Genomic DNA, 24872 nt, shown 5'->3' with positions numbered 1-24872 from the left:
TCTTTCTTCCCCTCAGGTCCGGCACGCTCCTTTTAGTGAAATTGAGCATGCTCAATTTCACTAAAAGGAGCCTGCCAGACGTGAAGGGAAAAGAGAGCAACGCAGGCAATGCAGCGGTGCCGGAGACCAATGCTGGATGAAGGCTTCAGGTGGCGGGGGATGGGGACCAGCCAAGGTATTTGTTTTGGCAGTGCTTCAGCTGGTGGGAATTGGGGACCTCCACCAGCCAAGATGTGTTAACAGCAGCGGCAGTGGGTGGGGAGGAGCAGGGCGGCGAGGTGTCAGAGGGGGGCGGCTGGGCGGTGGACCAAAATGCCCCCCCCCCCACACCTCGGGCTCTGGCCCCCTCCCACCTCGAGGTCTGACTGTGCCCCTGCTGTATATTCTTTCTCTTTCTATATCTCAACACTCCCATCCAGGCATATATCTTTCCAGCCCACCTAAAAGTACACACAGTGTGGAAGCCTGTATGTGCTTTTAGCTGGACAGAGGAGGGCAATTTTCAGCCAGGTCAGTTTGCGCAAATAAATGGCTTTGAAATTGTTCTTCCACTTGTATAAATGTTGATGTTGCATTGCTAACAGTTGTATATCATTTTGCCATAACCCATGAAAAGCGGTATATTAAACCTAATAAACCATAACCATAAAAGTTACCCAAGAGAAAAGGTGGGTGCCCCTATTCTGGGGTGCTTTTTTCTGAACTTGTCACTTGGGGCCCTTAAATTGGAACTTAACTATGTACAAGATAACTTGCCTGGGGTCAAAAGTAAACACATGAGAAATATTTTTACATCTTGACCACAGGCATGATATCTTGTATATACCTAAGGTCCAATTGAAGGGCCCCAAGTGACAAATTCAGAAAGGGGCATCCACCTCAGGAAAAGCAGAGAAATATCTGGTTAGCAATAACTCAAGAGCTTGTATTATCTTAATAACAGTATAAAACAACAGCCCGATGGAAAGTGAACCACACAGTCACGACTAATTTATGTGCCCCCGAAGCTTGTATTAACGCTAGCTGGATTATGAGAGATTATCAGGCTCATTTTCAAAGCACTTAGCCTCCCAAAGTTCCATAGAAACCTATGGAACTTAGCCTCCCAAAGTGCTTTGAAAATATGCCTCTATATGGCTCACTTCCCTTTAATCAGTTTTGTTTTATGCAATAAAAGCTCTTGGGTTGTTGCTAATCTGTCGTTCCCCCACTGAGGGCTGCTTTTTGCCTCGCCTGCTTGTGATATTATATGCTATCAGGTCGTATCCTTTGCACAGAATACATAAATTAAGATGACTTCATCTGAAAATTCACTTTGGTTCAGGTCTAAAAAATTCCAGTCTTTCATTGAGAGCTGCCTGGTGAAGAATCACAGTCAGAGACCTACCACAGAACAGCTGATGAAGCATCCGTTTATACGAGACCAGCCCAACGAACGTCAGGTTCGCATCCAGCTGAAGGATCACATCGACCGGACGAAGAAAAAACGTGGTGAGAAAGGTGAGTGGAGCTCTGGTGTCTTTCTGGAAGTGTAACTAATGAAAACGTTCACCCACCATTCAGGTGATCTGAGATCATGGTTGACAATAACACTCTGTATTAGTATTGGCATTATGTCGGCTTTCCAGATTCCACTTTGAGTAAGTGTAATATTTCCTCTGGATTGTCTATAGGTCGCCCAAAGTTGAGTGCGCAATTAGCTAATTAGGTGATAACAGTCCATTATTGGCATTAACAAGCACTTAATAGGCAGTAATTAAGAGTTATGCATGGATCTGCCCTACCCCCTATCTTATAATGTGCGTGCCTACATTTTATAGCGTGCAGCTCCAATGGGGGTGTGGCCAGGGGAGGAGCATGGGCGGGTTAGAGGAATTCCCAGAAATTAAGTGCAGTGTTATAGAATATCTGCATTTGTGCTCCTAACTAGGGCTCTTCAGCTTGGAGAAAATATGAGTGAGGGGACATATGATAGAGGTCTATAAAATAACGAGTGGGGTTGAACGGGTAGACGTGAAGCATCTGTTTACTCTTTCTAAAAATACTAGGACTAGGGGGCATTCAATGAAGCTACAAAGTAGTAAAATTAAAACGAATCGGAGAAAGTTTTTCTTTACTCAACGTGTAATTAAACTCTGGAATTCGTTGCCAGAGAATGTGGTAAAGGCGGTTAGCTTAGCGGAGTTTTAAAAAGGTTTGGACGGCTTCCTAAAGGAAAAGTCCATAGACCGTTATTAAATGGACTTGGGGAAAATCCACTATTTCTGGGATAAGCAGTATAAAATGTTTTGTACATTTTGGGGATCTTGCCGGGTATCTGTGACCTGAATTGGCCACTGTTGGAAACAGGATGCTGGGCTCGATGGACCTTTGGTCTGTCCCAGTATGGCAATACTTACGTACTTATGTAATTGCCCTCAGAAATGCTGGTGCTCAAAGTTAGGTGCAAATTGCACACTAAAGGCCAGAATCTATATATGATACTGAACAAAAATGCGCTTAGTGGTAGTCTATAAACATTTGCCTAAAGGTAGACGCATTTGATAGAATATGCGTAATGGCCGTCCTGCGACTAAAATTTTGGATGCAGCCATTTACTCCAACTAAAAGTTTGTATAACTGCTTACGCCTTATTTAGGCATATTCTGTAACAGTGCTCTTAATTTTCAGGGATGCCCCCCCATAGCCATGCCACTTTTTGTAATCTGTACATTAGAATTTGTGCAGACCACCTTACAGAACACACTTAAAAAGTTGCATGCGTAAATTCTAATTAGTGCCAGTTAGCGCTGATAATTGCTTGTTGGCCAATTATCAGCACTGATTAACTTGTTAAACAATTAAGTTGTGCGTGCAAATCGGCTATGCGTGCAGATTTGCACGCACAACTTTAGTCGCTGTTCGAAGAATCCGGGGGGGGGGGGGGGGGGGGTAAGCTAATATTCTGCAAAGGTCGATCCACACAAAACACCCTTCACAGAATAGTATACTAGCTTAGTGCGCAATATTTTGGTGCTTATTTTTGGGCACAGAATGTAGCCCTTGGCCTTTAGTTTGAGAGTGTTGAAAGGTATGCGGGATTTTATTAGATTGAAATCCTTCAGATATGTACTGACAGTCTCTTGTGAGTTCAAAAAATACCATCTCGACATTCCTTCCATTTATTTATGTTTGGAGTATCAATAGAAATCAAACAAAATAAAACATGGAAAAGAAAATAAGATGATACCTTTTTTATTGGACATAACTTAATACATTTCTTGATTAGCTTTCGAAGGTTGCCCTTCTTCCTCAGATCGGAAATAAGCAAATGTGCTAGCTGACAGTGTATATAAGTGAAAACATTCAAGCATTACTATGACAGTCATACAGGGTGGGAGGATGGGGATGGGTAGAAGGTATGCATGGGGACATCAAAGCATATCATTGATATTCTAACAGGATGGGTGTGGATAGGTGAGGGGAGGGTGATCAACAGAGACATACAGCTTTATGGTTTATAATGGGCTAGGAACCCTAGATCCTTGTTAAGTCCTTTCTGTTGGGTGTTAAAATATTCAATCATTCTGACTTCAAAGGTCTTACGATCTTGTATGGTTTTAAAGTTACCTTTCAGGATTCTCACTGTGAAGTCACTGGTACAGTGTCCTGGTCCTGTAAAATGTTGACCAACAGGCGTGGGAACCCTGCTGGCACCAGTGTTGTTCATGTGATGTCTATGTAAATTGAATCTTGTCTTAAGCATCTGGCCTGTTTCTCCAATATAGCATCCTTCGTTACATTTTTTACACTGAATGATATATACCACGTTTGGAGTATGAAATGGTAGATATTAGAATATATGTCTTTGTGTTTAAACATTTTTTTATTGCGGCCAGATAAAGAAAACTGTTTACAATAACAAAGTCATCATTTTGTAAATATAAACGATGTTCCCCTGGTGCGCTTCCTCCTCCTGATCAAACAGTTGTTGTAGCTTAGCATCTAAGGCCGCCACCGCCGCCACTTTCACCACCGCCATTATCTCGGCCGTCCAGGCTGAGCTAAGGGAGGGACTCTGTGGATTACCTTGGTAAGCCATCTTAGTTTCTCCCGTCGCAGCCTATCCCACTGTCTCCTGAGCTGTTTTGAGGCCATTGCACCCAGCCGCTGAGAGCCGCGACCTACGTGTGCATTCCGTATAAAATCTGGAGCAATTTATTACTATATGGTAATAAATTATTACTATAATTTATTCTTCCTTAACATATATATGCACATGATATATATCTATACCATGATCTGTTCACGCATGTTATGTTACATGTATGTTACCATGAGGCATATTTTCAAAGCACTTAGCCTTCCAAAGTTCCATAGAAACCTATGGAACTTTGGAAGGCTAAGTGCTTTGAAAATATGCCTCACGTATGTATGCAACTTAACACATTACCATTTGTAATTCTGTTACCCGGAAATGGCAACTGCCATTACGGCAAATGTAAGCCACATTTAGCCTGCAAATTGTTGGAAAAATGTGGGATACAACTGCTACAAATAAAATAAAATAAATAAATAAAATAAATAAATAGGCAAAGTAAAATACGCAGATAATATGCCGATTAGTCAAGGGAGATGCAGGAGCTCAGCATTCTATCTGCTGCTCCCTGGCATGGCGATCACTTGATCCAAATATACACATTTATATGTGATGAGTTGGACAAATTTTCTGCTCGATAAGCTGCTGAAAGACTCAAATTTAAAGTCTACAATACATTTTTACCTTTTACATAGTGTAGGCAGCATATCACCTTTCTGCAGTCGCCAGTGAAGGTAAAGCTGTATGTCTCTGTTGATCACCCCACCCCTCACCTATCCACACCCATCCTGTTAGAATATCAATGATATGCTTTGATGTCCCCATGCATACCTCCTACCCACCCCCATCCTCCCACCCTGTCAGACTGTCATAGTAATGCTTGAATGTTTTCACTTATATACACTGTCAGCTAGCGCATTTGCTTATTTCCGATCTGACAAAGAAGGGCAACCTTCGAAAGCTAATCAAGAAATGTATTAAGTTATGTCCAATAAAAAAGGTATCATCTTATTTTCTTTTCCATGTTTTATTTTGTTTGATTTCTATTGATAACCAGTGAAGGTCAGAAATGGCTTTTAAAATTATCTTACCTATGTGTTTGTTGCTGGTGAGGTCAGACTCGATGTTACTTTTGCATCTTCAAGTCAAAACAGTTGATTGTCATCACATTGTGGTTATCAAATCCTCGAGGCCCCCTTATACTGAAAATGTGTTAGTTGTTAACATGGCAATTGAGGAGTGCCAACAGTTATCCCAAGCGTTTGGCTGATAGTTAACATGGTGCTTTAGCAGTGGTCTGTGTTCATTTCTGCATGTAACATGGAAGGGGGTATGTAATGTGCAGGGAATGGACTGGGACTTCAGCTCACAGTTAATGTGGAGATTTTGCAGTCACTGTGCATTTTTGGTAATTTCACTATGAAGTAACTGCAAAACCTTACTGTAGATTAGTAAATATTTTTTATTTTTATTTATTTATTTAGATTTTGCTCACACCTTTTTCAGTAGTAGCTCAAGGTGAGTTACATTCAGGTACTCTGGATATTTCTCTGTCCCAGGAGGGCTCACAATCTAAGTATGTACCTGAGGCAATGGAGGGTTAAGTGAGTTGCCCAAGAACACAAGGAGCAGCAGTGGGATTTGAACCGGCCACCTCTGGATTGCAAGACTGGTGCTCACTAGGCCACTCCTCCACCCCCAAAGAATCTTGTTACATCTTGTTACTCTTTGGGGTTCTACATGGAATGTTGCTTCACTTTGAAATTCTGCATGGAATCTTGTTATTCTTTAGAATTCTAGAATCTTTATTTATTTATTTAGATTTTGTTCACACCTTTTTCAGTAGTAGCTCAAGGTGAGTTACATTCAGGTACTCTGGATATTTCTCTGTCCCAGGAGGGCTCACAATCTAAGTTTGTACCTGAGGCAATGGAGGGTTAAGTGACTTGCCCAAGATCACAAGGAGCAGCAGTGGGATTTGAACCGGCCACCTCTGGATTGGAAGACCAATGCTCTAACCACTAGGCCACTCCTCCACTCATAGGCTACTCTTATAGCACAAAATTCCAATAAAAAATGCGTTCAGTACAGGGGAACTTTTAAATAGCTTGTATCATTTACAGTGTACGCAGGCACCTTTAGTTCTTGTGTATTCCATAGGTTTTTAAAGACATATCAGATCTGTGTGTGAAGTGCAAAAAGTATGTCTACTTGAAGCCTATTTTGTAAAGGTAACACAGGTGCCTCTATGCAATTTATAAAACAGCTCCTAGCTCCAGCCCCAATAGCACAGAAATGCTGACACACACATTTACATCTTCTGTGAGGCATGTACATCGCAATTCTTCACCCAAGTGGGTCAGTTGCAAGGCCCACAGAAGTGGAGAACACCAGATTCTTACATATTATTATTATTTATTTATATTTTGTTCACACCTTTTTCAGTAGTAGCTCAAGGTGAGTTACATTCAGGTACTCTGGATATTTCTCTGTCCCAGGAGGGCTCACAATCTAAGTTTGTACCTGAGGGCAATGGAGGGTTTCAGTGACTTGCCCAAGATCACAAGGGGCAGAAGTGGGATTTCAACCAGCCACCTCTGGATTGCAAGACCGGTGCTCTAACCACTAGGCCACTCCTCTACTAGCAACATTCTGTGTAGAATCTCAAATAGTAGCAACAGAATCTAAAATAGTACCAACATTCCATCTAGAATCTCCAATAGTAGCAACATTCCATGCAGAATTTCAAATATTTACTTAGATTTTGCTCACCCCTTTTTCAGTAGTAGCTCAAGGTGAGTTACATCCAGGTACACTGGATATTTCTCTGTCCCAGGAGGCCTCACAATCTAAGTTTGTACCTGAGGCAATGGAGGGTTAAGTGACTTGCCCAAGATCACAGGGAGCAGCAGTGGGATTTGAACCGGCCACCTCTGGATTGCAAGACCGGTGCTCTAACCACTAGGCCACTCCTCCACATAAAACGCAAAGCAAGGAGAGAATGGGAAACGGATGTTGGCTCCTCTTGAATGGACCATGAAACATCAAGATATTACACAAACCCTCTTTATTGATGACTCAACATGGCACCATGTTTCGGCTAAATGTGCCTTCCTCGGGAGTCTCATGTTGGTGTGTTTGTATAAGTAATATGTGCTGAATGGGGCATTAATCATGAGTGCTTCTCTGGAAATCCAAACCGATGTGCTGTCAGCAACTGTTAGCCCCAAACAAGTGATTTAACTACTACTACTAATAATCATTTCTATAGCGCTACTAGATGTATGCAGCGCTGTACACTTTTTTATATGCAGGCACTTTCTCTGTCCCTAGAGGGCTCACAATCTATATTTTTGTACCTGGAGCAATGGAGGGTTAAGTGACTTGCCCAGAGTCACAAGGAGCTGCAGAGGGAATTGAACCCATTTCCCCAGGTTCTCAGGCCGCTGAACTAACCACTAGGCTACTCTTAGTGCCATTTCTGACCAGTTAAGTCACTTTGCATTTGAACATTTCAACTTAATTGACAATTTAATTTAGCAGACATCTCCTCCCTCCTATTAGTCCGTATTTTGGATTGCTAACAATGAAATATTTAGCAATGTTTTCTCCTACGTAGATGACACACCTCCAAAGACTAGGACCTTCCATATTATAGTGGTATAGGGGAGAGGGACCTAGGATTTGAAAATTCCCTTGATGGTTTACCAGACATCTTGCCAAAAAGGTTGTACCCTAGAGCAGTTGAACAAGACATGGTCCAGTGTTCTTTGCGTAGACCATGACAGGAATGAATCTCACTCTTATGATCTCAGTCTCTCAAATTTATTGCTAACACTCATTGTGAAAGTTGCATCGGTGGCGTAGCTATGGGTGGGCCTGGGTGGCACAGGCCCACCTTGTCTGCCCTTCCAACATACTTCCGGGGTAGCCACCTGACTCCCCTCGCTTCTTCTCTTCCTTCCCCGGATCCATCTGTGGCCCAGCAACGCCCTCCGTACCTATCTTATTTGCGAGCGACAACAACAACAACGCACATCTGCTGCCTGCTCTGGTCTCTGCAGGCTTCCCGCTGATGTGTCCCACCCTCGCTAACATCACTTCCTGTCTCCTCTGGCAGGACTCAGCAGAGGGAAGTCTGCAAAGACCAGCGCAGGCAGCGAATGTGTGCTGCTGCCCGCGAACGTGGTGAGGTGCACTGGGGAAGAGGAGTTGCCAGGTCATAGGCGGAGGCAAATACCAGATCCGGGGACAGAGGAGAGAGATGCAGGATAAAGGGGGGGGGGTTGAAGGCCCACCCAAAATAACTGTGGGTCCACCCAAATAACCAGTCTGGCTACGCCCTTGAGTTGCATCATGCCAGTGGAAACTCTTATGTTCTTAAGTACTCACCATCTTATTGGTGCACACACTGTACTTATAAATGTATTTACCATTGCACAGTTTCATAAAAGACCTTTTCTGTATATAAACTAAAATGACCCTCCTCATATGCACTGTTCCCCTTTTAAAATTAGGAGATGGGAAGCACATGCAGTAAAAGTTCCACAGACTTTACACCAGCTGCTTGTGCAGGTAGCCAAGAGGGATTCCAAGTTTGATTAAAATTTGATATATTACACATGAGTCGGTGTACAATTAAAAATTATAATAAAAAGTAAGAAAGGAACTACAGTGTCAATAGATCAGTTGAAAGCATTGGAATAATTGTAGGAGAGAAAATAAGTCAAGGGAACGAAGAGGAAGGTTGGTGCATATACATTTTTGAAGATATTTTTATTTATTTATTTGTTACATTTGTATCCATCAAAAAGGGAAAAAAAACACCGCTACACTTATGGTAATACAGCAAAAAAATAGCGGGTAGAGTCAAACAAAATGCATGACAATGGAAAAAATAAAGGAAGGGGGGGAAGAGCGACCTCAGACTGGCGACATGCAGCCAAATGAATGGGATTACTCGTGCGAAAATGCAAATATGCACATATGCACCATCACCATGTTTAATCACTGGTCCTCGACCCACCACCTCCCTAGATGTTAAACAATATTTGTTTTTGTAATCATATTCATACAAAACGTGCTACATAGTAACATAGTAAATGACGGCAGAAAAAGACCTGCACAGTCCATCCAGTCTGCCCAACAAGATAAACTCATATGTGCTACTTTTTGTGTATACCCTACTTTGATTTGTACCTGTGCTCCTCAGGGCACAGACTGTATAAGTCTGCCCAGCACCATCCCCGCCTCCCACCACTGGCTCTGGCACAGACCGTATAAGTCTGCCCAGCACCATCTCCGTCTCCTGCCACCGGCTTTGCCACCCAATCTCGGCTAAGCTCCTTAGGATCCATTCCTTCTGAGCAGAATTCCTTTATGTTTATCCCACGCATGTTTGAATTCCGTTACCGTTTTCGTTTCCACCACCTCCCGCGGGAGGGCATTCCAAGCATCCACTACTCTCGCTGTGAAAAATACTTCCTGACATTTTTCTTGAGTCTGCCCCCCTTCAATCTCATTTTCATGTCCTCTCGTTCTACCGCCTTCCCATCTCCGGAAAGGTTCGTTTGCGGATTAATACTTTTCAAACGTGCTACATATACCCTCTCAGGACATAAAAAGCAGACATAATAACTTACCTTATGGCAGCTTCAAAATCGTAATAGTGCTCCCTTCTGAGCGGACAGCAGGACAAGTAGTTTGACGCTGCTGTTTATTCTTTGAGCAGTGTTCTTCATTAGGGCGTCCTTCTCCTGACAAAGCCTGTGATTGTCGAAACGGACCACTGGCCCCACGTAGCTAAGCCACTGGCGGCAAGTGAAGCATTTGCGTGGCCATTTCGGGGGAGGGAAGCACTTACCGTCACCCATTGAGCGCGTGGCGCTGCCCGATTACCGCCGGGTACACGCCAGCGCTGCAAAAATAAACATATTTTTGTAGTGCAGGATGTGACACATGCTGAGGGTGGGAACTACCGCTGGGCTGCTGCGGTAGCCCGGCAGTACTTCCCTTTTTTGCGAGCGGTAAGTCCGCGTTGAGCTTTCCAACGCTTTGATGCCCTAAATATCATTGTACAAAGTACTCGTTTTGTTTCCCTGACATAAATGCGCCCGAAATAGTGACTTTTTTTGTAGCAGTGTTAAAAGCACATGCACCATACAAGTCTGCATATATTTATAGCTCAGCTTTTGTACCTGGGTAAATGGCTGTGAAAATTATCTTCCCGGCGTACAGCAAATAAACGCAAGGTCTTATCTCTGGAAAACACTGCTAATACAGCTGAATTAGGCCATTTTGTAGACTTGGTTCAAGATAAATCTGTCCAAGGCATTATATATCGGTGCTGGCTCGGATTATTTGTAGGGAAAGAGTTCTTGCTTTTTGTATGAAAACATGACATTTGTAATGGAATTTCTTGCCTCTCTGTACTGGTTAACAGTAATATGTCTCATTCCGCTGTTCGAGTACATTTTAATTCATTTTGACAATGCAGAAGCAATTAAAGCGGATTTTGAAAAGGGGTCAGGTATTCAGGCTTAGATTGCAAAGTACATAGAAGCCTCTGTATCATCCCACTGCTGCTGCTTATTACTTGGAACATGTTACATTTATCAGAACAGAATTGTAATATGCAGGATGGTACCTCTAAATGCTTTAGTAAGACACTTATTAATTTATTTATTTATATTTATTTATGTGTTGCATTTGTACCCCACATTTTCCCACCTATTTGCAGGCTCAGTGTGGCTTACATAGTACCGTAAAGGCGTTCGCCAAGTTGGTTGATAACAAATACAAGGTTATATTGTGGACAAATGATGTGGGCGGGTGTCAGGCTCCATGAGGGTCAAGGAACGAAGGTTGTAGATTGTCCGGTACGATCACTGGTTATGCTGTGTTGCTGGTGTGTGGGGATTGACGTTGGATCGGTGGGGTAAGCCTTTTTGAAGAGAGTGGTTTTCAGTGATTTCCTGAAGGTTAGGTGGTTATGGATTGTTTTCACAGCTTTTGGGAGTCCATTCCATAGTTGTGCGCTTATGTGGGAGAAGCTGGATGTGTAGGTTGTTTTGTATTTAAGTCCTTTGCAATTTGGGTAGTGTAGATTTAAGTATGATCGTGATGATCCGATTCCGTTTCTGGTTGGTAGATCTTTGAGGTCTGTCATGTATCCTACTACTACTACTATTTCAGATTTCTAAAGCGCTACCAGGGTTGCGCAGCGCTGTACAATTAACAAAGGAGGACAGTCCCTGCTCAAAGGAGCTTACAATCTGAAGGGACTATGCCGTAGATAATTTTGTGGACCAAGGTGCAGATTTTGAAGCTGATCCGTTCTTTGATTGGGAGCCAGTGCAGCTTTTCTCGGAGGGGTTTAGCACTATCGAATCGGGTTTTACCAAATATCAACCTGGCTGCTGTGTTTTGGGCAGTCTGGAGTTTTTTTTGTGAGTTGTTCTTTACATCCCGCATAAATTCCGTTGCAGTAATGTGCATGGCTTAGTACCATTGATTGTATTAGGTTTCGAAAAATTCCCCTCGGGAAGAAAGGTTTTACTCGTTTAAGTTTCCACATTGAATAGAACATTTTCTTCATTACATTTTCTTTATTTCTTTATCTTGCCTACAGTATATTAACGGGAGAATTCTATATATGGCGCCTCTTGCGTGCCAGATTTTCAGTGTGGAAAAGCGTTCTAACCAGGGGCGAACTGAGAGTGATCTGGGCCTCCCCGCCCAGCCGCTGCCAGACACCCGACTACCGCCGCAATGCTGCTCCCCCTAGCGCTGCAGCTGATACCTCTGCTGCCCCAGTCCTACCTGAAGAGCCCCGGTAGTCTAGTGGTCTCTGCAGGGGGGGGAGCATGTTCTTTACTGCCCTCTGCCTGCCGCTATTCCTCCCCCCCCCCCCACCTGCCGGTTCCACCGTTCTTTCAAATGGCCGGCCCGAAACTTCCTGCGGTAGTCTCGTGGGGTCTCGACAGTCTCGCGAGACTTCTGCAGGGAGTCTCGGCCGCCATTTTAAATACGGCGGTGCCAGGCTTGGGGAATAGTGGCATCACAGGTGGGCAGGAAAGAACATGTCCCCCCCCCCCCTGCAGAGACCCTAAATCACCAATGGCGTACCATTTGAGGTAGGACCAGGTAGGGCTGTAGAGTTCGGCGGGCATCCGGGCAGAGCCTCTGGGCCCTCGGGCACTGCCCGATTGTCCAAATGGTCAAGTCCACCCTGGTTCTAACAGATGTAAGGTGCCAAAACGGGGCAGAAAAGCAGATCCCCGCAACCACACACACACCCATTTATAGAATGGTGCCTCAGTGTTCCGTGCGGATCGGCACATGGCCATGGGAGGGCATGAGTGGGCCAGGGGCTTTCTTATAAAGCTCCAAATCTTAAATCTTAAAATGCCAGTGGACTACACTGTCATTTGGATGATGGCATCATACAGTGTGTTTTGCTCGGTGGTTTTCATATAATTAACAGTATGGGACACTGTGTTCATGCTTCAGAGGCTGGGGGGTGGGGTGGCATAGTTAGTCTCCTGAAAATTGTAATGCAATTATAAAACCACTTACGCAGTACATTGTGAGGAAAGGGGCGAGAGTTCTTGCAATGCTTGAGCAATAGTCTCTGTTTTGCCTCAGATTGCGAAAACTGCGAAATGTACCTGCTCTGCCCATTTTTCCTACTAGCATTTTATTGAGCTCTCCTAAAGATTTTGCCCTATGTCCTCCATGCATCTAGCACTATTTTTGTGGAGAAGTCCTACAGAGGAATGTTCGTTCGGTTCATTAGTGCATGATAAATCGATTAAAAGCACAATAATCTGCAAATTAAAATACCCTGCCATGTGTTTGACAAATGTCTAGTAAAACAATGTGAACCTACTCTATGTAATTATGTCATCTCTGTGATACATTGTTTCCATACCTGTATTATCTCCGTGATACTTTGTACCATACTTTGTAAGCTGCACTGAACCTGCTATCGAGCGGGGTATAAATGCCATAAATAAATAAATAAATACACCAGTAAATGAGACAAATTTGGGGGGAAAAAAACTCCCAAAAGCAAACCACATCTTTGGATCTGTGTACATCCCCTAACATCTACCCACCTTCCAATCTCATTTCTACAGCGTGTTCTGGGACATTCTTCTTGTACTAATCCTGAGTTTTGCTTACAGATGAGACAGAGTATGAATACAGCGGGAGCGAGGAAGAAGAAGAAGATAATGACTCCGGGGAGCCCAGGTAAAACTCGAAACCTTTACCCCTCTGCCCTCGCAGCCTATAAAACGATTTTGTTCTCCTGGCAATGGGGCATTCTGCTCATAATACGCACCAGCAGGGTATACTTGTACATGTAAATTCGTTTGTAGCATGGCTGGCATCTGGCTAGCCATCAAGTGGTCCTTCTCCATCGGGGAGGGGTGGGGGTCAGAGAATGTTTCATCAACTCCAGGCAGTTTTGTCCAGGGCACATCAACCACTTACCTGTATATTCAAACCCTAACCTCTAATCTAGCAATTGCCAGCCTCCCACCATGAAGGTTTTGCAGAGTCTGGGGTTGCTGTTCTAAAAGACCTGACTGCAGAAGCGACTATCATCTGATATGCATGAATTTGTGTATTGTAGTCACATCTCCCTTTCAAAGGAAGCTACTGTCTCAGTAGGCTCTTTTCCAGTTAAACAATGGCTATGTAAAGTATCCCCTTATTTTGCTGAGATAATCTAATAATAAATGCCATTAAGAGATTTGTGATTCATTCTGTCTGTTCTCCTGCATTCTCTGCCACCTCCTTTTTCATAGTAAAACAGATGAGACTGTACTTATGCAAACTCTGTCTAATGGATATTTAACTGCCCACGATGAAAGAGTATTTCAATAAACAATTCTGCCCCGTTTTCTAAAGCTAAATGTGTCCAATTAGCCACCGTTAAATTTGTAGCGCATGCAAATAGAACGATATTTAATAATGATTTTTTTTTTTTGCGGGGTGGGTGGGGGAGGTAAATCCAAACTCCTTTGAGCCAACAAGATACATTGTATTGAACTGAGATCATTAAGGTCTCATAAAATGCTGCACATAAATTACATTCCCTGTGGCCTTGGAAAACGCTTTCCAAGAAAGGAGCATTTGTGTTTCCTGTCCTTTTATTTATGTATTTGGATTTAGGTCACACCTTTTACAGGCAAAGTCAAGCTGAGTTACATTCAGGTACACCAGAACCCTCATCCACACTCTTATCACCTCTCGCTTAGACTATTGCAACTTGCTTCTCACAGGTCTCCCACTTAGCCATCTCTCTCCTCTTCAATCTGTTCAAAATTCTGCTGCACGGGACTGATATTCCGCCAGTGTCGTTATGCTCATAATAGCCCTCTCCTCAAGTCACTTCACTGGCTTCCTATCCATTTCCGCATGCAGTTCAAACTCCTCTTATTGACCTATAAGTGCATTCACTCTGCAGCTCCTCAGTACCTCTCCACTCTCATCTCTCCCTACATTCCTCCCTGGGAACTATGTTCACTAGGTAAATCTCTCTTATCTGCACCCTTCTCCTCTGCCGCTAACTCCAGACTCCGTTCCTTTTATCTTGCTGCACCATATGCCTGGAATAGACTTCCTGAGCCGGTACGTCAAGCTCCATCTCTGACTGTCTTCAAATCTAAGCTAAAAGCCACCTTTTGATGCAGCTTTAACTCCTAACCCATGTTCACTTGTTCACTTTAATATTCCCTTATCTCTTGTTTGTCCTGTTTGTCTGTCCTAATTAGATTGTAAGCTCTGTCGAGCAGGGACCGTGTCTTCATGTTCAAGGGTACAGCGTTGCGTACGTGTAGTAGCGCTATAGAAATGATAACTAGTAGTAGTAGTAGTAGTGATGTACATTCAGGTACAGCAGCAATCTGAACCTAGGCATCCCAGGTTGTCAGTTCGCAGTGTTCTAATTACTAGGCTACTCCACTCCATGGGGAAATGAAGCCCCCATTCTCCTTAACCCAGTGAAAAGTGAATTTTGCCCCTGCCAAGAGGAATCCCATGTCATTCCTGCCGGAAGAGAAAGTGATTCACTTTCCCTTCTTATGCTCTTTTGGAAGGAGAGGGATAGATTACAAAATATTGAGCAACCATAGCAGCATAGTAAATGACGGCAGATAAAAGACCTGTACTGTCCATCCAGTCTGCCCAACAAGATAAACTCATTTTACATGGTATGTGATACTTTATATGTATACCCGAGTTTGATTTGTCCTTGCCTTTCTCAGGACACAGACCGTAGAAGTCTACCCAGCACTGTTCTTGTACTAAGTTCTGGAGCTAACGTCGAAACCCCTTAAAATTTACACTCCAGCCCATCCCTATCTATTCAGTCACAATCAGGGCGTAGACCGTACAAGTCTGCCCAGCTCCCATTTTGTTTCCCAATTACCGACATCGCCACCCAATCTCCGCTAAGATTCCGCGGAACTATTCCTTCTAAACAGGATTCCTTTGTGTTTATGGAGCGGAGGAGTAACCTAGTGGTTAGTGCAGGGACTTTGATCCTGGGGAACTGAGTTCAATTCCCACCTGCAGCTCCTTGTAATGTGACTCTGGGCAAGTCACTTAATCCTCCATTGCCCCTGGTGCAAAATAAGTACCTGAATATAAGTAAACTACTTTGAATGTAGTTGCAAAAACCTCAGAAAGGCGGTATATCAAGTCCCATTTCCCTTTCCCTCTTCCCCCTATGACATCACAATATCAGAAGTGAGCCAAGCCATTGTGACATCACTGATGAGGTTGGCTCTTATTGGTGGAATGAGTGGAGGAGTAGCCTAGTGGTTAGTGTAGTGGACTTTGATCCTAGGGAACTGAGTTCCATTCCCACTGCAGCTCCTTGTGACTCTGGGCAAGTCACTTAACCCTCCATTGCCCCTGGTGCAAAATAAGTACCTGAATATAAGTAAACCACTTTGAATGTAGTTGCAAAAACCTCAGAAAGGCAGTATATCAAGTCCCATTTCCCTTCCCTTTATCCCACGCATGTTTGAATTCCATTACTGTTTTCATCTCCACCACCTCCCTCTTTTGTCTCTTAGAGGAGGCAAGAAGACACCACTTTGCAGTTGCTTTATAAAGACACAAGGCAGAAAATCAGGCCTAAAATGAATTCGTGAACATTTCCATGTGCTTGGAAGCAGGTGTAAATGTTTGTGGAAACTGTGACTCTCCCTTTGCTTTGCCCAAACTCCATCCCAGAACATGCCCACACTAAGGTCGCATATGGATATGCATGTTCTGTCATCCCGTGGGCTTGTGTGCAAGGGATAGTTGTATAAGAGGCATTCCATGCATGCGTTCTGACAATCGTCGTGCAAAAATGCTTTTATAATTATCTTTTTAGGGCGTAATTGGATGTAGAACAGTAAAGTTCTTACAAAATTTCCTGGGGTATAATTGCATACAAAGTAAATGCAGAGATGCGCACAGCACCTAGTTAATGTGATATCGGGGCAGTTCTATAATCCACCGTGTAAATGTCTAGAATACTAGTCCTTAAACACGTATGTGCACACGTTTAGCATGGCACCTAAGTGCTTTTCTGCAAGTTCCCACAAACTTATGCAGTGGCGTAGCTATGTGGGGCCTGGGCCCCCGTAGATTTGGCCCTGGACCCCCCCTACCGACGACCCTTTCGACCCTCCCCCTCCCGCCGCCAACCTGCCACCGTTGTCGGCTACCTTTGCTGGCGGGGGACCCCAATCCCCGCCAGCCAAGGTCCTCTTCTTCCAGCGCAAGCCTTGCGTTGGAAGAAGAGGACCTCAGCTGGCGGGGGTTGGGGTCTCCCACCAGCAAAGGTAGCCAACGGCGGGGGAGGGTCGGTGGCGGGAGGGGGATCAAGAGGGTCGTCGGCGGGGGGAGGGGTTCAAAGTTGGTGGTTGTGGCGCTGGGGGGGGGGGGGGAGCTAAAATGTGGCCCCTCACCTCCGGCTGTGGCCCCTCCTCCCTCAGACTCGGAAGCTTATGCTGCATTCGGGCAGTTTTAGCGCTTCTTACTCTGAGTCCTGTCCAGATCGGTTTATTCCATAGAGCACTTTCGATTGGATTATCTGTATTTGCCAATTGAAGACCCCAGAAGAAGGCCTTTCGGGCCGAACACGGACCGTGTAGGGTCCCAATAAATTATTTTTAGCTGTTAACATCTGTGACTTCAGTCTGGTCCTTCTGGATATCTTCCGCTTGACTTGTTGTTTCCTTGTGTGTTTTTGCGGGAGATTTGGACTCTCTTTGTTGTTTTTCGGATACAAATGTAACAAATAAATATAGAATTTATGCTTAGCCCACATCATCCTGGCGCCTAGCTTAACGCAACGTTTTGAGAATTACCCCCCTAACTAGGGAATTCTATGTATGGTGCCGAGCATTATTTATTTATTTCTCAAATTTATAAACTGCACAGTCTACTATTCTAGGTTCTAAAAGCATTATAATAGAAGCAAGATGCCGAAACGGCCCCAAAACAGCAGATCTGCGTGGAACTACACCTACCCGCCCAGTTGTAGAATGATGCCTACGTGTTTCCACGTGGATCTGAAAAGGAGGCATAAGGATGGGAAGAACATGGACAGCTTCCCTTAAAATGCGCAGTGTTATAGAATTTGGGGGATCCGCATCCAACATGTGTCGAGATTTACATCTGGTTTCAGTTGGTGTAAATGCTCATGCCCAAAGCTGAGTGCAGATTCTGGCACTACGTGCTATCATATAAAAGGTGTCCATCCCAGAGCACACTTTATAGAATATCGTTCATCGACGATTATTTTTGCTGCCATTTACTGAACCAAGCCATAAATGTGTAGATGTTCTTGAAGGTGAACAGAAGGTGGAATGAGGGTGGAATTGGCACCTACATGGATCTATTATAATATGTTCCTTATATGCATGTTTTCTTACCAGCACATAATTGCACATAATTACACCTGCCTCAGAGCAGAAATAAACTTCTGTGCCTACTTTCCCTGGGATGATGACACGTAAGTACATAAGTTGCTTTTATCGAAGAGGCACAGCATATGCACTTATGTTACATGATAGTCTGGGCACATATTATTAAATTAACCTCACATAAGGATATTAAGTTATCAGAATATCAGATGTAAACATCAAGAGATGTCAGCAGATGTGCTTTAGCTTATGGAGAGGTTGAGGACAGACCAAGGAAGTTTGATTGACAGGAGACAGCATCACATGACAAGACTGAAGCCATCTACACCCAAGGAAGTTTAATTGTTTCCCTACACAACCGCCGCCATCTTGATACACTCAAAATAAATTACTTTGTAATGCGGCAAGCTCCGCCTACTGACTTCAGGCCAGGTAATGGGCCAAGCACACTCCCACTGTCTCCTGTCAATTAAACCTCCTTGGGACTGACTAACGCAATAGCTTAGGTTGAACTTCTGTATTTTACTTGGAAACTGATTACTAACACGTCCTTCTGTAGCTCCATTCTGAATCTACCTGGAGAATCAACACTGCGGCGTGACTTTTTGAGGCTTCAGCTAGCAAATAAAGAGCGCTCGGAAGCACTGCGACGACAACAGTTGGAACAGCAGCAACGAGAAAATGAAGAGCACAAACGACAGTTACTGGCTGAGAGGCAGAAACGCATCGAAGAACAGAAGGAGCAAAGACGCCGACTGGAAGAGGTAACGTAACGATTGCACGGTCAGAGCAAGAAAATAAAACCTTTAGGTTGCCAATTATGTAATTAAGTCCTGGATAGAAGCTGTGAATTGTTTAGTTGGAAGATTTTTTTTATATATTTTTTTTTATTTTTGAACGTTACAATAAGAAATATAACAAAGTACCCAATTGGATAAAGTACAAACACTAAATTGCAAAAGGATGTTAGTTACTTTCTCATTCCACTCCCCCCCCATCCCCCCCCCCCCCCCCCCCCCAACATTAAGCAATATCCTTTAGTTTCACAGCTACACTGATAACACAGAAGGGCCGGGACCAGAAGACCATTGCACATAAGGGTCCCAAACCTGATAATATGGCATTAAGTTTCCAGTTCGTAAAGCTGTTAGTTTAGGGGGGAGATGAGCCTGGGTCCGCCTGCCTGAAGTGCACTGCACCCACTAAAACTTGCTCCAGGTACCTGCATGCTGCTGTGATGGACCTGAGTATGACATTTAAGGCTGGCAAAAAATATTTTTAAAGATCTTTTTGAGGGTGGGCGGGGGTTAGTGACCACTGGGGGAGTAAGGGGAGGTCATCCCCGATTCTCTCCGGTGGTCATCTGGTCAGTTCGGGCACCTTTTTGTGCCTTGGTCGTAAGAAAAACAGGACCAGGTAAAGTCGTCTAAATGCTCATCAGGGACGCCCTTTTTTTTTCCATTATGGGTCGAAGACGTCCATGTGTTAGGCATGGCCAAGTCCCGCCTCCGCTACGCTTCCTACTACTACTACTACTATTTAGCATTTCTATAGCGCTACAAGGCATACGCAGCGCCATCATATCTATATATATATAAAAGGCAACCCCAACGTTCTGAAGCCTCCACGGAAGTTGAGGCGCCCGAGATATCTGGTGTGCCCTGGAGTGTCTGCACCGCCCTCGCGTCAAAACGTCATGACGCGTCAAAATGTCATGACGTCGAGGGCGGAGCTATTGACACTCGAGGGCCGAAACGGCCCACAGCAAACAAGTAGCTTCGAGGGATGGAGGGAGGGAGCCCCTTGCTAGCGCCCGTTTCATTCCGCTCAGAAACGGGCATTTTTTCCTAGTTTTTATGAAAACAGACTTCAGTTTTGAACCTCTGTAAAACCATACTGAAGAAACAGTGGAAACTTTTAAAAATAGCACCATTCAATTTCTGAGCTTTTAGTCTCTAAGTTGGCACAGCAGTGTGAGACTCACTGCGGAGTTTCTGTAGAGGAGAAGTGATGCTCAACCGCCATAAACAAATCAGAGCTGAATGAATGAGTCAGCTGGAAACTGGCAAAATGTCAAAGGAGAAGCGAGTCAGTATGACTTGTTAAGATGCTATATTTAGGGTCAAAAAAATAGCAATGATTTTGTATAAGTTTTAACAACTATACACTGAAATCTGGGAAGAAGAACGTCAATGGAGTCTAGGAGGGGGATAATCGAACGGGGATGACCATCTCTAAGGGTGCCCATCTCTGAGAACGTCCCTGCAAAGGGGCGGGGCATCCCTTATTATCGAAACAAGATGGACGTCCGTCTTTCTTTTCGATAATACGGTCGGGGACGTCCAAATCTCAACATTTAGGTTGACCTAAGAGATGGTCGACCTCGGTTTTCGCCGATAATGGAAACCAAGGACGCCCATCCCAAAAATGACTAAATCCAAGCCATTTGGTCGTGAGAGGAGCCAGCATTCGAAGTGCACTGGTCCCCTTCACATGCCAGGACACCAGCCAGGCACCCTAGGGGGCACTGCAGTGGACTTCAGAAAAAGGTCCCCAGGTGCATAGCTCCCTTACCTTGTGTGCTGAGCCCCCCAACCCAAAACCTACAACTGTACACGACTACCATAGCCCTTAGGGATGAAGGGGGTCACCTACATGTGGGTACAGTGGATTTGTGGTGGGTTTTGGAGGGCTCACATTTACCACCACAAGTGTAACAGGTAGGGGGGATGGGCCTGGGTCCGCCTGCCTGAAGTACACTGCACCCACTACAACTGCTCCAGGTACCTGCATACTGCTGCGATGGACCTGAGTATGGCATTTGAGGCTGGCATAGAGGCTGGCAAAAAAGTATTTTTAAAGATTTTTTTTAGGGTGGGAGGGGGTTGGTGACCACTGGGGGAGTAAGGGGAGGTCATCCCCGATTCCCTCCGGTGGTCATCTGGTCAGTTTGGGCACCTGTTTGATGCTTGGTCATGAAAAAAAATGGACCAAGTAAAGTCGGCCAAGTGTTCGTCAGGGATGCCCTTCTTTTTTCCATTATCGGCCGAGGATGCCCATCTCCTAAGCACGCCCCATTCCCGCCTTCGCTACACTGCCGACACGCCCCCGTGAACTTGGTCGTCCCCGCAACGGAAAGCAGTTGAGGGCGCCCAAAATCGGCTTTCGATTATGCCGATTTGGGCGACCTTGCGAGAAGGACGCCCATCTTCCGATTTGTGTCGGAAGACGGGCGCCCTTCTCTTTCGAAAATTCACCTGATAATCTGTTCCAGTTCCGACTCTGTCTCCTGTGTGCGTTTCAAGCCTCAGTCTGGAGTTCCGTAGCTTCTCTCATTCCAGCTTTCATTCTGGGGCTCCAATAGGAGGGAAGTTTGTTGGTGAGTGATGTCATCATCATCATAACCTATCTTTTTCATTGTGCTTTTAATACCAATTAAAACTAGGACTGGGATGAGTGTATTCTATAAACAGAAGAAGGTTACCTAAGAGTTCTGTGTAGGTACCTTCTTCTTTTATAGAATATGCTTCAATAAGCAAATGGTTATAGAACTGGCATCCATGAGGCTAATTTTATAACTGTAGGTGCTTGTATTAAAACTATTTTATATAGAAAAGTTGTCTATTTTTTTCTTTACAGAATATTAGAGCAAATAGCAGAAAATGGAGTGGCCTAGTGGTTAGGGTGGTGGACTTTGGTCCTGGGGAACTGAGGAACTGAGTTCGATTCCCACTTCAGGCACAGGCAGCTCCTTGTGACTCTGGGCAAGTCACTTAACCCTCCATTGCCACAGGTACAAATAAGTACCTGTATACAATATGTAAGCCGCATTGAGCCTGCCATGAGTGGGAAAGCGCAGGGTACAAATGTAACAACAACATGGAATGTTGCTACTATTGGAGATTCTAGATGGAATGTTAATGTTGCTATTCCACTAGCAACATTCCATGTAGAAGCCTGCCCTTGCAGAGCAGCAACGCGGCCGCGCAGGCTTCTGTTTCTGTGAGTCTGACGTCCTGCATCAGACTCACAGAAACAGAAGCCTGCGCGGCCACATTGAGTGGCCTAGTGGTTAGAGTGGTGGACTTTGGTCCTGGGGAACTGGGTTCAATTCCCATTGCAGGCACAGGCAGCTGCTTGTGACTCTGGGCAAGTCACTTAACCCTCCATTGCCCCATGTAAGCCGCATTGAGCCTGCCATGAGTGGGAAGACGCAGAGTACAAATGTAACAAAAATAAAATAGATAATATTGGAGATTCTACATGGAATGTTGCTACTATTGGAGATTCTACATGGAATGTTGCTATTCCACTAGCAACATTCCATGTAGAAGGCTGCGCAGGCTTCTGTTTCTGTGAGTCTGATGTCCTGCACATACGTGCAGGACATCAGACTCACAGAAGCAGAAGCCTGCGCGGCCACATTGGTGATCTGCAAGGGCCGACTTTTACATGGAATGTTGCTAGTGGAATAGCAACATTCCATGTAGAATCTCAAATAGTAGCAACAGTGGAGGAGTGGCCTAGTGGTTAGGGTGGTGGACTTTGGTCCTGAGGAACTGAGGAACTGAGTTCGATTCCCAGCACAGGCAGCTCCTTGTGACTCTGGGCAAGTCACTTAACCCTCCATTGCCCCATGTAAGCCGCATTGAGCCTGCCATGAGTGGGAAAAGCGCGGGGTACAAATGTAACAACAACAAAAAACATATATCTATGCGCCAGCCCTATTGCTGGTGTAAATGCCTGCACCTAGATCAGGGATTCTCAACCCAGTCCTCAGGACACATCAAGCCAGTCTGGCTTTCAAGATATCTGTAATGAATATGCATGAGGTACATTTGCATGCACTGCCTTCATTCTATGCAGATCTGTCTCATGCATATTCATTTTGGCTATCCTGTAAACCTGACTGGCTAGGTGTGTCCCGAAGACAGGGTTGAGAACTTCTGCCCTAGATATATGCTTGAAAGCAGAGGCTGAAACTCCGCCCATGTGCACACCCACCGGCAAAGTGCGTACCGTCAAAACGCGGCATGCAGTTTTCCAGTAGTCAGCATTACATGCATAAATACCCACTTAACACATGAAAATTCCTAGAATGCCACTATTCACACGCCTTCTTTCTGTCTAAAACTGGGCAGCTCATTATGGAATTACTGTCTTAAGGACCTGTTTTGGTCGGAAGTGGTTTAGAAAGCTGAAATAAATAATAATTTTAATCATATCGTGGCTCTTTTTGCGAAACTGATTTGTCAGAGCTAGTGAAATCTGCTCAAAACCAGTTTAATTCTGGATGGTTCCGTTCTGTTTGCAATCTTTTGAAGAATTGCTGTTTGAAAAGTAAAATTTTTAGATAATCCTGGTAATTTATTGCAAACCTGTAGAAAAACGAAATGTTAATTGCACAAGCTTTTCATCCTAAAACACACAAAAAGCTGTTCTTGTCGACTTGTAAATAATCTCTTAGTTACGCACTACTGCTCTCTAGTGGCCAGTTCTACCAATTCCCATAAGCCCGACGCTCTAATATTCAGATATTACATGCACTTAACCTGCACCTACTTGACTGCTTTTCTCTCTGTCTTTTTCTTTCTTTCTTTCTTTCTGTTTTTTCTTGTAAGTCTGGGCATGGAAAACCTAAAGAGAAACTTTTCTGTGCCCATGTGGCTTCTTCTGAAAGTGTCTCCTAAGAGAGTGCCAACCATTCCGCTTCAGTCTAGTTTTCTGACGATGAGGGCTAGTAAAATTTGCAAGATTTCACTTTCGGGCTCATTTTCGAAAGAGAAGGACGTCCATCTTTCTACACAAATCGGAAGATGGACGTCCTTCTCACAAGGTCGTCCAAATCGGTATAATCGAAAGCCGGTTTTGGACGTCCCCAACTGCTTTCCGTCGCAGGGGCGGTCAAAGTTCAAGGGGGCGTGTCGGAGGCCAGGACTTGGGCGTCACTAACACATGGAAGTCCTCGACCCATAATGGAAAAAAAAAGGGCGTCCCTGATGAGCACTTGGACAACTTTTCCTAGTTGTGTTTTTCTCACGACCAAGGCACAAAAAGGTGCCCGAAAATAACCAGATGACCACCGGAGAGAATCAGGAATGACCTCCCCTTACTCCCCCAGTGGTTACTAACCCCCTCCCACCCTCAAAAAATACCTTTCAAAATATTTTTTGCCAGCCTCAGATGTCATACTCAGGTCCGTGACACAGTATGCAGGTACCTGGAGCAGTTTTAGTGGGTGCAGTGCACTTCAGACACGCAGACCCAGGTCCATCTCTCCCCTACCTGTTACGTTTGTGGAGGAAACAGCGAGCCCTCCAAAACCCACCAGAAACCCACTGTCCCCCTTCACCTGTAAAGGCTATGGTAGTGGTGTACAGTTGTGGGTAGTGGGTTTTGGGGTGGGGGGTTTGGGAGGCTTAGCACACAAGGTAAGGGAGCTGTGTACCTGGGAGTAATTTCTGAAGTCCACTGCAGTGCCCCCTAGGGTGCCCGATTGGTGTCCTGGCTTGTCAGGGCACCCTAGGGGGCACTGCAGTGGACTTCAGAAATTACTCCCAGGTACACAGCTCCCTTACCTTGTGTGCTAAGCCTCCCAACCCCCCACCCCAAAACCCACTACCCACAACTGTACACCACTACCATAGCCTTTACAGGTGAAGGGGGACAGTGGGTTTCTGGTGGATTAATGCTTGAAAATGGGTGGCGTTAGTACATGGGAAAGATGCTGGACATAGGGGAAGGATAGAGACACAGAGGCCAAATGCTGAACATGGGGAGGGGGGGAAGATAGGGATACGGGACAGGGACACGGCGGGAGATGCTGAACAGAATGGACAGGGGTGCAGAGGGAAGAT

The 24872-nt window shown here is 44.7% G+C and overlaps 1 protein-coding gene across 3 annotated transcripts in view; it reads left to right on the top strand.

Moving 5' to 3' along the window:
* TNIK (TRAF2 and NCK interacting kinase) overlaps positions 1-24872 on the top strand; it is a 450083-nt gene that overhangs the window by 314858 nt on the left and 110353 nt on the right. For all 3 annotated transcript variants that reach the window (XM_030217217.1, XM_030217218.1, XM_030217216.1), the window contains exons 10-12: positions 1325-1500; positions 13267-13333; positions 18575-18779. In XM_030217217.1, the coding sequence (XP_030073077.1) occupies positions 1325-1500; positions 13267-13333; positions 18575-18779 (448 nt within the window). The remainder of the gene's footprint in view (positions 1-1324; positions 1501-13266; positions 13334-18574; positions 18780-24872) is intronic.

Source organism: Microcaecilia unicolor, chromosome 10, assembly GCF_901765095.1.
Source record: "Microcaecilia unicolor chromosome 10, aMicUni1.1, whole genome shotgun sequence".
Classification (NCBI taxonomy): Eukaryota; Metazoa; Chordata; class Amphibia; order Gymnophiona; family Siphonopidae; genus Microcaecilia; species Microcaecilia unicolor.
Note: the sequence above shows the minus strand (reverse complement) of the source record. Positions and strands in the feature narration are given on the sequence as shown.